Source organism: Equus asinus, chromosome 2 (genome assembly GCF_041296235.1).
Source record: "Equus asinus isolate D_3611 breed Donkey chromosome 2, EquAss-T2T_v2, whole genome shotgun sequence".
NCBI lineage: Eukaryota > Metazoa > Chordata > Mammalia > Perissodactyla > Equidae > Equus > Equus asinus.
Genome location: NC_091791.1, coordinates 37,824,555 through 37,837,349, shown reverse-complemented (window position 1 = coordinate 37,837,349; position 12,795 = coordinate 37,824,555). Strand labels below are relative to the sequence as shown.

At 42.2% G+C, this 12,795-nt stretch overlaps 1 protein-coding gene across 4 annotated transcripts in view; it reads left to right on the top strand.

Annotated features, from left to right (window-relative positions):
- Positions 1-774: 774 nt before the first annotated feature.
- Positions 775-12,795, top strand: part of HECTD2 (HECT domain E3 ubiquitin protein ligase 2) — a 79,167-nt gene continuing 67,146 nt past the window's right edge. For all 4 annotated transcript variants that reach the window (XR_011494995.1, XR_001397814.3, XM_014839424.3 and 1 more), the window contains exon 1: positions 775-1,057. Coding sequence is in view for 2 of the 4 variants with exons in the window: in XM_014839424.3 (XP_014694910.1) it covers positions 920-1,057 (138 nt within the window). In the remaining 2 variants the exon portion in view is untranslated. The remainder of the gene's footprint in view (positions 1,058-12,795) is intronic.

Here is a 12,795-nt window from a genome sequence, read left to right as displayed (position 1 = left end):
GCAGAGAGAGAGAGAGAGATGTAGGCGCGTGGGGACGGGAAGGGAGAGGCGGATTTGGCAGAGAAAGGGGGGACAAGAGGAACAGGAATGGAAAGTGTGGCCTGGCCGTCCGGCCCTGCGGTGGGAAGGGGGGGCCACGACGTCTCACTGCCCCTCACCCCCAGGCTTTTTCTTTGTGGGGGGGGGCTACTAGGGATCTAGAAAGGGTCGGTCCACTAAGAAAGGCAGGGCTGTCTCCCGAGGATGCGCGGGCTCGCCACCGCTGTCCTGGGGGGAGCAGGGACGGCAGGGACAAGCAGCAGCCCCGCGGCAGACGGCTTTGTGGGCCCTGGGGAGGGAAAGGCCCCCAGGCCGGATCCGGCGGGTCCAGGCGCCCCAAGCCAGGGCGCCCGCCCCGCCCTCCAGGCGCCACCCGGGCACTCTCCATCTCCTCCCGACCCTTGGCAGCCCTCGCCTTGATCCCCCGAGTCCAGACCCTACAGTACGGCCCGGGCGCGGGGACCCTCTCCTCGCCCTCTCGGGCGACAGTCTGTAAACAACATGGCGGCCTGGCGTCGGCCGCGGCGCCTCCTCTCCGGGACCTCGGGGCTGCCGAGGGTGGCAGCGGCCGTCGCCGCAGACCCGCCGCCCGAGAGCCCCGCGCGGGGCGGGGCGGGGCGGGGTAGGGGCGGCGGGCGCGCGCGGGGGCGGTGGCAGGGCGGGGCATCCGGGCGCGCGCTGGGCCGCGGCGCGGGCGGGGGCGGCGGCGGCGGCGGCGGGGGCGGAGCGGCGGCGGCGGTGGCGGCGGCGGTTGGAAGCGGCTGCCCAGAGCCCTCTCGCGGCCGCGGCGGCAGCAGCGCCAGCCCCAGCCGCAGCCCGGCCGCCGCCGCCGCTGCCGCCGCCGCCGCCGCCGCCTCGCGCTCCCGCCGCCTGGCCCGACATGAGCGAGGAGGGTCGGGTGCCCTCGCCCGCCGCGCTGCCGGCAGAGGCGACGGCCGCGCCTGAGGAGAAGAAAGGGAAGGAACCGGAGCGCGACAAGCTGCCGCCCATCGTGTCGGCGGGCGCCAGCGCGAGCGCGGTAGGTGGCAGCCGGGGGTCGCTGGGCGCCCCGACGGCGGGCGTCGGCAGGGCGGGCGAGGGGCGCCCGGAGGCCTCCCGGGGAGATGCGCCCGCCCGGGCCTCGCTTCCTCGGGCCGAGATCAGAGTTGTGGCTCGTGGGCAGCCGCGGCCACTTCGCGAGCTGCACCTTCCCCCCTCGGGAGATGGTGGGGTGGCCGGGGCCGCTGGCTGTGTTCGGTGATTTTCTGCTTTGAAGGGGCCCCTGCTTTGCCGAAGGAAATTTCTAGCATCTTGGAACGGGCATTATCTGTTGGATGAGGCTAAGGTGTCAGGCAGGCGCGAGTGGGTTTCCGCGGAGCTGCCCGCCTGCCTGGGGCGCCGAGATGTCCCCGTTCTCTTCGCGTTTCTTTCCCTTCCCGGTTCGGGTGGAACAGGCTCCGCGGCGAGTTTCCACTTGATCATGACCTTTCGGCGCTGTCAGGGTGGTGGGAGGTAGATGCCTCGGTGATGGTTTGCTTTTTCTTATGGTACAGGCATGTGACGTAAGGTGGAGAGGGTTTTTTAACCTTTTATTCAAACTCAAGTACTCTAAGCTTGACAGGAATGGTTTCCCAGCTGGGTTTTCTTAAGGATTATTTGGAGAGCGCTCAGGCTTCAAACTACATGTTGCCAGATGATGTAATGGGACACCCCCCCCCTTCCTTATTTTTACTGGTGGTTATGACTTTGGTTACTTTGGAGCACCAAAAAAAATATTTTTCTGATTTTTGAGATTTTTATTTGACATACTATTGAAATACTTTTTGAAAGTTCGCTTTGGTACATTTAAAGACCATGACTTGTCAGGCAGCTGTGCGTGACAAAATAGTAAAAGTTTAGAGAACATGATACATTTTCTTAATTCCTGCTTGCAATTCATTACTTAAAACCTCCCTCTTAAATGACTAAGAACTTACTAAAATAGCTCGCTCATCTTCAAAGTATGAGTATTAGGAATAATGTTTCGATTCGGTAGGTCTTTCAAAAATGTCTAAGGACTGTGATAACTGGGAATTGTTAGAATAAGCTCTTTAGATTAAATCAGGGCAGCAAAGTGTGGACAGTAATAAAATGACACACATTTTTAAATATGGCTATGATTGATTGGTGAAATGGAGTTTGAAGTTAGCAATTTCTTTGGGAAACGCTTTGAAGGAATTTGTCTCCCAACTGCTTGCAGACCCACTTCCTGTTGTTCGTACCCTAGGTTTTTAGAGCTTTTCTAGGAAGTTCTTAACTTGCAAATAGGTAGCGTTTCAACAGCTCTTTTCTAAGTCAGTGTTTAAAACAGTGAATGCATTACTTGTAGAAACGGTTACATGGATGGGGTCAGGTCCTCTAGTGAACACCCTCCCCAAAACATATTTATCTCAGTGTAACTGAAAAATTGAAGGTTTGGAATAAAAATTTGTGGAAATTGTTACAGTGTGGACACACATCTAAAGACTGTTATCTGAAACCCTTGGGGCTTTGGAATTCAGAGTTTTTCAGATTTTAGAAAGCTAATTTGGTATACTTATATATATATATAATGCCAACAGTGGGGTCCTGGCTATTTTCCCATAATCAAGCCTGTTAATAGCTCTGCAGTGAAATGTGTGTATGTTCACTCAAAATGAGGTGAAGTCAAACCATAAGTAGCTTCATATCAGTTCAGACCAGGCTGGATCGTCAGAGTTCAAGTCAGGTACCTGTTTTGTCGCCGAATAAGTGGCAAAAACCTTTCAATTTTAAGAGCCTACAGGGTTTTGGAATTGTGAATTAAGGATTATGCACTTCTGCTACTAGTCAAACAGAAGAATAGAGTTCAAGAAATTTTTTTAAATCTTGAATTAAACCTTCAAAGGCATAGGTTAAATTAGAAGAGGATGAGGATGAATAGAAAGATGTAAGATTCTGAAGGCAATTTCTGGTTCCTTACAGAGTCTTTTAGGATTGATAGCGTTGTTTTTATTTTAATGACAGTTTTTTTAAAAAAATGACGTTCAGAATTTATGGCTCTTTGAATTCACTGAGGTTTGTCTTTAGCACTGTTTTGGGTCAGGACAGGAGGGAAAAGGACTTTTTCTCAGGTTTTGCAGTAAGAGAAGAGTAAGGGGAAGATGAGGAACTTATTGGTGGGGTGTGTGTGTGTGTGTGTGCGTGTTTGTGTGTGTGTGTGTTTGTCAGAGAGAATTTCCAGAGCTGAAATTCCCACCTATGGCAATAAAAAGCTTAAGTCAAGAAAATGTGTGCTTGGGCCTCCAGAGGGCAAGAATGCCAGGAGAGCTGGGATGATGACTGAGTTTACCAGTGGGTGGGGAAGGCCTTCGTGTGGGAGGCAGGGAATGACAGCTTGTGGCCTGTTTGGTGGATTAAATAGAACTTCTGGAGGTTTGCTTAGGAACCTAATTGCCATCAGCAACTTTTTTCTTTGCGCCTTTGTAGTGATTCTTCCTTTTTGCCCCAGGTTAGTAGCTCTGTCTATGTCGATTGAGTTTATGGCTCAATTCGTGTAGCCCTACAGTACTAGCTTTTTCCAAGAATCATTCTATCACGTTTTTATGACAGTATGGAAATAATTTACAGTGACAGCTCCCTAAAATAAGTAGAAGGCCAGATTAGGATGACCTTAACTAAACTTGAAGACTTGGGACTATATCCCAGAAGTTTAAAGAGGTGCAGGGGTGGGACAGAGGGTGCTGGAAAGTGCAGCCCTGGAGTGATTGATCCTAAGACCAGCTAAGTGTGCAGGAAGTCCATTCTAGTCTGGAAGTCCTAACACAATGGTCTCAAACATGACTGACCACAGAGTTACCTTGGTAGCGTGTTAAAGTCCTGAGTCCAAGATTTCACCCTAGAGCTCCAGTTGTCAGCCTTTGACACGCAGTAGAATCAACTGGTGGACTTTTAAAGCCTTCATTGTCCAGGCCCAAATGCAGGCCAGTTAAATTAATTTCTGGGGATGGGGCTCAGGCATCTTTTTAAAAAATTTCCAAGTGTAGCTAAGATTGAAAATTAATGCTTTGTGTACTGAATCAGAAGCTCCATGGAATCTGTATTTTAACTACACTGCCCCAAGTCTCCTTGGTTTATGGAGCACCATTTGAAATGGACTGGTGAAGGGTATGGATAGTGAATGAGGCACAGCAGAAATGGGGTGGGGAAGTGGAGAGAAATGGCAGTCAAAGTGGTTCTAGGTAGAGATGCTCATGAGGCTCAAGATAGAGCCCTCAGAGGACTATCGTTGTTGGGTGGGGGATGGGGGAGGTTGGCCCTGCTGCTGTGGAGAGGTGATGCAAGACCACAGAATTGAGGAGAATAAAGAATTTGAAGTAGTGTATGGGTATGAAGGGCTGATGATGTCAATATTGCATTTACTGAAGTTGATGGATTGGAGTGGAGGAGGATATTGTAAATTAGTTGCTGATGTAATAGGGAAGTTAGAAAAAATTGGTGAATGGGGAAGGAGAAAATGGTCAAGGAGGGGCAAAAATAACCATGGCAAGTGAGGGTGAGTTTGACTGTCTACTTAATATTTAAGTCAGATGAACAGGAAAAAAAGAGGTTCTCCACGGGAAAGGGTGGCAAGGAATGAAGTGGTTTTGAGAAAGAGCTAGATTTTACTTAAGTCAGGGAAGTGAAGGAAATCAATTTAGGATTTTAAAGGGAAGTTTGCCCACAGTGAAGGCCCGAAGACTTGTCCAGTAGGTGGAAGGTCAGGGGAAGAGTTTGAGGGAGAGCATAAGGTATGTGGAGAGGATTTGATAGGAAATCAGTACTAACAAGAATAAGTTTGTATGCGTTGTGTCAGGTATGTATAAATGGGCTTGTTGGAGCTGCTGGGCTAAAATATAACTACTAATTATTGAATATCTATTATGTTTAGTTTTGCACTAGATACTACAGAAAACACAAAGACAAGGTTAAAAAAAAGGTCCCTGCCTCGGTAGGCAGGGCTAACACGTGAAAATACAACAAAGCAAAGCATTATGTAAAAGGCACAGTGAGCCATAGAAACAGTTTACACTATAGGAGATCAGAGAAAGGAAATCAGTGTGTGCAGAACTGTGAAGAAAGGCCTTGAAGTAAGCCTTGAAGTAAAGGTAATTATTTAAGCTGGCTGGCCATTGAAGGATGATAGGATTTGGATGGGCAAAAGAAAGCGGGAAAGTAATCCAGTGGGGAAAACAACATGAACAGGCTTAAAGGAGAGAATTAGAGAGTAATAGGGCGAGCCCAATGGAAGCCTGCTGGGAACTTGTGGGAGGTGATTACATGAGGGCTGGAGCCACATCACTAGGCAGAGAGGCATGGACATTTTTTTCTGTGGTTAGTGGGAAGCCATTGGAGTTTCTTAAATAGAGGAGCGACATAATGAAGTCAGTGGTAGTGATTAGAGGTAGTTAGACTGGAGGAGGGAGGAGGAGGAGCAGGGCGAAGGAAGAAGCTTTGTAGTTCTTACGTGTGATGATGGCGCATCCACTAGGGTGGCGGCCAGGCGGTAACTTGTAAGGGATGGAAGGGTCCACACTATGTGGAAACTAAGTAGATAACAGAAATGAAAGAGGAGGAAGATTAGTAAAGAAAAAGGATTCTGAAGTTTCCAGATGAGTTCTCTCAGAGAAAAATATTTACATAAAACACTCCAGTCAACAGCATTCCAAATAAATATGTGTATTGTGAACTTACAAAAACTCTGCCTACCTAGGTGTTTGGAACAATCTTATACATGGAAAATCTTTGTCCATTATGTACTAAATAGAAGGTGAGATGGGAAAGAACAAAGGCTATGGGGGCAAAGGCATTTTAAACAATTTAATAAACCATAGATACTACAAAAATGCATTACATATGTATATGTGTAATACATATAAGTAATATAAAAGCTACTGTTTGAGTACCTACTCTGTGCTAAGCATTTTCCCTGTCTCTCTCATTTAGTCAGTCAATGCAACCAAAAACAGTAACACAACAATTGCTGTGATTGTGAGGAAGATATTGTTCCCATTTCACAGGAAGAATCTGAGAGTCAGAGAGGTTATATGTACCTTATATGATAGTAAGGGGCAGAGCTTCTTTTAAAATTGAGATGTTTCTCACTAAAATACTCATGCTCTTTCTCCTATTCCATATACTCTGTATCCGTGGTCAGAGGCCATGTGGTTCAGAGAACCTGCACCTATAGAAATATTTCTTATTTTAGAAAAGAGGATGTGGTCCAGTGACAAATTTGTTCAAAATTTTGTTGCCAGAGGTAGAACTATTATGGGAGAGAAAGATATGTTCCAGGATATCTGATAGTTTCAGTTTTAATATGGTATGAGTGTATCATTAAATTCTATGTAAAGTAAAGCAATCTCATTAAAGAAAAAGAATCTGAGTCTTAAGACATAAAAAGGGAGGGCTGTAAGCTATATCAATACATATCCAAGGTGTGTCTAATTTTGAGTGGGTGTAAAGTCTGTCAACTTTTTTTTTTTTTAAATGCAAAGCCATAGTGTAGTTGCCTGCTTATTCTCCTGTTCATAGTTAATTCAGGATGGTAGGACACAAATAATTTGACTGTATTTAACAATTGGAGAAAAGTGGTCATTAGAAGTTGTGAACCAGGGAACCTCCAAAATTGTTAAATACAATACTGCTTTGCTATTTGTAGCTCCCTGTCTATAAAATGGGGAAAATTATAATAGAACCTGCCTCATAGGGTAGATAAGAAGACTTATCTAATAAATTAATTAACACACATAAAGCGTTTAGAAAAAAGCCTTGACAAAGAAAGCACTCAATAAGTGTTAGATGATATCATGATTATTAGCAAACCACCCTCTACAGCGGAAAGCTGTTTGTAAATCAGCCAGCCCTTTCTACTCTTGTCCTTTGGCTTGGGTGCTTTCCTTCACAGCCTTCTCTATCAAGCCTCAGACCCTGTAGATACTGCCTTTATCAGCCCATCTCCCTTCTCCTCCCCTACCCTCTCCCTGTCTCTCCTTCCATCTCCCTGTCTCTCCTTCCCTCCTCATCCCCCCCTACCCCCCCCCCCCGCCGCACGTGCACACACGCTGAATTAAGGATATCATGAAGTCTCTGAACTCTTCAGGGCTGATATATGTCTGGGTGCATATGAATTTCTTTTTAAAAAAGAAATGTGGGGATAAAGCTTCAAAAAGGTGTACAGCTAGTGTTGCCAGAGTGGCAGCTTATTTTGGCATAGTGTTTAGAAATTAACTTGCTTGTTTTTAGTTAGAGTTGAGGAAGAGAGAGTAGAGAAAGATCAACAGAAGGTGAGTAAGGAAGAGAGTGGAGCTGAGAAAGCTCTGGGAAGCTTTGATTTCCCTATTTTTTCTAGTATTGTAGTTGACTATGGATGAAGGATCCCTTTGCATTGCAAAAATGTTACTAGACTCCTAAGCCTTGTGTGAGTAACTGGTTGTTCCTAAGTTGATATTTGTAACTGGGTGACATTTTAGTAAGCAATCAAAAAATTTGGGGGGAGAATGAATGTAGTAAGTGAACAAGCCTTTTAACAATAGAAATTATTGAAGTTTTACTAATTCAGCTGAATTGAAAAGTCAGTCTGAAGTTTGAGCCTAGTCATTAAAGAAAGCCATATTGCAAATTAACTTAGTTTTGATCCAGATGTTTTTATTAAAGAACAAGAAATTCATTGAGGAGTGACTGCACCAAATCACACATTTTAAAAGTAATATTTTACTATATAAGAATAATCAATTGATGCAGTTTCTTTTCCTGTGTTGTAAAAAAAGTGAGTAAAATCTCTCATGCCACCTTGCCTTCCTGATGACAAGTGAACACAAATTTCTGAGCTTCAGGACTAACATTTCTATTATATTAAGTAGGGTTAATTTTCAGTTATCTATAAGATCAGTATCAACTGTGTTGTGACTTTTTTGGTGACAAAATTTTGTTTCAGAACCCACATCTTTATTTCCTAGTCTCCTTTGAGAGATGTGCTTTATATCACTTAAAGAAAGCAATTCCACTTGGGCCAGTGCTATTTAGTTTGGGGGGTAAGTTCACACCCTGAAAGTAGCTAATTTTTCACATCTTAATGGAAGGATGTAGAGCAGAGATAGCACTTTTGATTTTATAACCCTTCATTCTTATAGGGAACTGTGAAAAAACATACAAAAAGAGAAACAAAATATCTTTACCCAGTAACAGAGCCTAAAATATTCTCCCTTGTAGTCTCTAAAGACAATTGAGGCCTCTCAGCTGATGTGGTCCTAACTGATAGTTTAGGTTAGTCTATTTAAAAAGTTGGTAAAGCAGAGTATCTTAAATATTTTTAACTTAAAACATAAATGAACATTTGTTCACCAGTCTTTTGACACCATAACCTTTCTTAGTATCTCAGGAAGCCACTCTCTCTTTTGTAAAAGGAGTTTTTCTGTGCCTCATTGAGACTGAAGGCAATGGGCCCTATATTAGGGGTGCTTAATCTATTGCCAAAATAGTCATCTGTGAATTTGAAAAATAAATTTCCAAAAGTATATAGATTACCGTTGTCCCTATGTACATATCAGAAATTACCAAATCAAGAAACTCAGTGTTTGTTCGTTCAGACACCTTTTATTCTTTGTCTGTGGAGTATTTTATACCATATTTAAATTTGCTGCCTTTCTGGCAAATCTCTTTTTCCAAATGAAGCAGGGAAATTATGAATCAGAACAATAATTCTATCTTTTTTCCTAAGATTGTTTGTTAGGTTGGATCTAGTTTAAGAAAGTATGTTTTATCTATCTAGATCAGCTCTGTCCAGTAAAAATATAATGTGAACTACCTATGTAATTTAAAATTTTCTGATAGCCACCTTAAAAAAGAATAAACACAGTTAAAATTAATTTTAATAATTTAACTCAACATGTCCAAAAACTTACCATTTCAGCATTTAGTCAATATAGACACTTAATGAGGTATTTTACCTCTTTTCCATACTAAGCCTTTGAAAATTGTGTATTTTACGGTTACTAGATATCTCATTTTGGACTAGGACATTTCAAGTACTCAGTAGCCACATGTGGCAAATTGCTGTATTAGTGTAGATTTAGATGATATTTTCTTGTTCTGCCAAGATTTCTTAAATTTGTTCTTAGTTCTAATTACTGTTTATCTCTATTTTAGCAGTCTTCAAAGTGTGGTCCTCCATATCCTTTTAGAGATCCACGAGGTCAAAATTACTTTCATAATGATAGCGTTATCTGTCTTGTCTTGTTCATGCTCAGTCTCTCATGAGTGTAGTCTAGGTTTCTAGAGGCTACATGACACATGATATTGTAACAAATTGAATGCAGAAACAGGTATAAGAATTCAGCTGTCTTCTCTTAAACCAGATGTTTAAAAAGATTTGCAAAATAGGGGCTGGCCCCGTGCCTGAGTGGTTAAGTTCGCGTGCTCCACTGCAGGCAGCCCAGTGTTTCGTTGGTTCGAATCCTGGGGGCGGACATGGCACTGCTCATCAAACCATGCTGAGGAAGCGTCCCACATGCCACAACTAGAAGGACCCACAACGAAGAATATACAACTATGTACTGGGGGGCTTTGGGGAGAAAAAGGAAAATAAAATAAAATCTTAAAAAAAAAATTTGCAAAATATGAAACAGTGCCACTCTTCTCACTAAATTTGTTTTTGTTTGGGAAAATATAGTTATTTTACATAAAATATTTATGTTAATAAGAAATGGGTTTATTTTTATTTTAAAAGGAATTAGTACATACATACAATAATCTTTAAGAGTATAAAGGGATCCTGAGACCAGAAAGTTTGAGAACCACTACCCTAATGTATGTTGAATTTCTTTTGTACTGTTACTATTAATGCTTTTTATTTGTCATTCTTGACAACAGGTATTCTACGTAAGTGAATTTTCTGAATAACGAAGTATTACGGGACATTTTAGAATGCTTAGTCATTATTTGTTATATGGAGCATTTTCTAAAATACAGTGTGTACATCTCTTCTCAAAGAGAAGATATTGAACATAATTTAACATATACTGGATCCCCTGTGACAACTTTGCGTCCAGAGCCCACCAAACCAAAGAGCTCTATGCAGAGTCCATCTATCTAAGCATTTGTAGTGTGTTGTCTCTTCAGTAAATAAAACTACTCACAGCCTGACCTATCTAAATAGATAACCAGACTGCAACATTAATTTTCTCTTGATGTAGTTTAAAATGCAAGCATTTCCAGCTTGTTTGCAAAGCTAGTAATTTAAAATATGTTATAAATAATGAATTTTGTAGACAGAAATTCAGTTTAAAATATTTTAATTCAGAGACTCTAATATAGTGAAATATGGCTTTAAAAAATGTTTCATGATGGAACGGAGCCAGCAATTATTCTTTTATCAAAGATTGGTTTAGATTGTGAACAAAAGTGTTTTATCTTTTAAGGCACCTTTTGGAGGATAGAGGATAGGCAAAGTAAATTTTACCAGAATTTTTTTGGAGGGGGTGGTAAGTGAGGAGGATTGGCCCTGAGCCAACATCTGTTGCCAATCTTCCTCTTTTTAACTTGAGGAAGATTGTTGCTGAGCTAACATCTGTGCCACTCTTCCTCTATTTTATGTGAGATGCCACCACAGCATGCCTTGAGTGGTGCTATGTCCGTGCCCAGGATCTGAACCTGTGAACCTCGGGCCGCCAAAGTGGAGCACGCAGGAACCTAGCTAATACACCACCAGGCCCGCCCCCTTACGGGAAATTTGAATATAATAGAACTTTGTATTCAATACAAAAGCTGTTGTGGAAAACTGTGAATATCCTTCTTATTGGCATCTAATAGAAAAATATGAAAGAAATCAGAAATTTAACTCTATGTAGTTTGTCCTTCAGTAAAGACTGAAAGTAGGAGCTCATATATTAAAATAAAATTTTAAAAATGGTTGACTAATTATTTGTTAGCAGGAGCAGAACAGGTCCTCTAAGTTTTTGTTTGTTTCAATTTTTTGAAATTATATTATGATCTTACATATAACCTGTGTGATTATATTGTCGAAAAGACCATTGAGGTCCATGGTGGGTACTTGTGAAATATGACCTTTGATTAGTTATGTTATTACTATATAAAATTTTTCTGCTATTTATTAAACACACAGACTCTGCCTAGAGAGGCAGGTCCATTGTTTATTATGCCAAATTTAAGTATTTTGAGTTTTTTCCCTCAGTGAGTTCTGAGTGTGTTTTCCCCGTGTTCCCTGTTTGTACTTATCTTCAGTCTACAGCAGCTGGTTGGGTATCCTGCTACTATCTGTTCTTCAACACATCCAGCCCACTGTTTGTAGGCTGGCCGCATTCCAGGGCTTCATCCTCAGTGTGCTCCTTCTGAGGACTCATGGATAACACTTCCTAAACTCCTCAGGAAGCTGGATCTAATAACTGTGGTAGATCCAATTCTTAGAAGGCTTATAAAGTAATGTTCTTTAATCTTTAATTTAGTCTGAAGTTTGATGTCATGTTAATACCCAATAGCTTCTTGATTTAAGTCTCTAATTTTTAGTTAATCAGTTTACCATTGCACAACCTGCTGCCCTGTTTTTCCTCATGAAAGCATTAGGTTGTGTGCAAGATTTCTCTTGTGCAAGGTAGTAGAGGACAACTGCTGTATTGAAGGTTTGCTTTATTTATCTGTAGTGCCCTGTCAACCTGTACAATTGTCCATGATTAATTTCTTGTCATCTCAAGTATAAAATATCAAGAGCACAGTCATCTTACAAACAAGGGACTTATTATTAGACTAAGGATTTTTTTTCATTTCCTTTTTTGGTTACAAGGAACAGAAAATCATACCATATATGCCTACTTTTGGAAAAAGGGGATTTATTGGAATGATATGCATAGATTAAAACCAGAAAGCTCTCTGTGCCTCTGCTATTCTCTCACTCTTGGCTGGTCACTCTTTTCCATATTCCTCTGTCTAAAATCTGGAACAGACCTCCTCTGATTGATATCCTAGGAAGCATCAATGCCTTTTATGTCAGACCACCTACATATGGCCACCCAGCCTGGAGGTGGCTGCCTTTCAGTTGAGAGCCTCTCTCTCCTCCAATCTATGGCCATTCCTGCGCAAAGAATAGCAGTAATGCTATGGGGACTACAAATAGGTCAGTTTAAATAGAAGTGAACATTGGATTGGGCAGCCATGATGCTCAGTGTATCTTTCCTCAAACCTGTCTACACTTCCAGCCACTGGCCTTTCTCTCCTCTGAAGCTTCTGGACAGAGCAATCCCTGCTCATTTCTTTCATTTCCCAACTTCCCATTCATTCACCAATCCATTTCACATGGTTTCTGTCACCACCATTCCCTTGAATCTGTTGTCTCCATGGTCCGCAAGATTTCATAGTTGCTCATTCTAGTAGGCACATTTTAGACCTAACCACTCTTCATCGTTTAACATTGTTGACCACCTTTTTTCTTGAAACTTTATCCTCCCTTACTTTTTAACATATCGCCGCCTTTTGTGTTTCTTATCTCTTTGCCCATTCATTCTTAATCTTCTTTGTCAGCTCATATCATACATGCCAATATGTCTCATGGTTCTGTCCTTATATTAGTTTTGCATAACAATTGCTACATAACAGTAGCATAATGGTAACACTGTCAATTAGAAAAATTCTGTAATGTTGTCATGAGAAGCATGCTTTTGCCTACTGAGCATTGGTTCCTTTTCTAGTCATTCACAAATCGTATGTTTCTATAACCCAGTCTAGAATTTT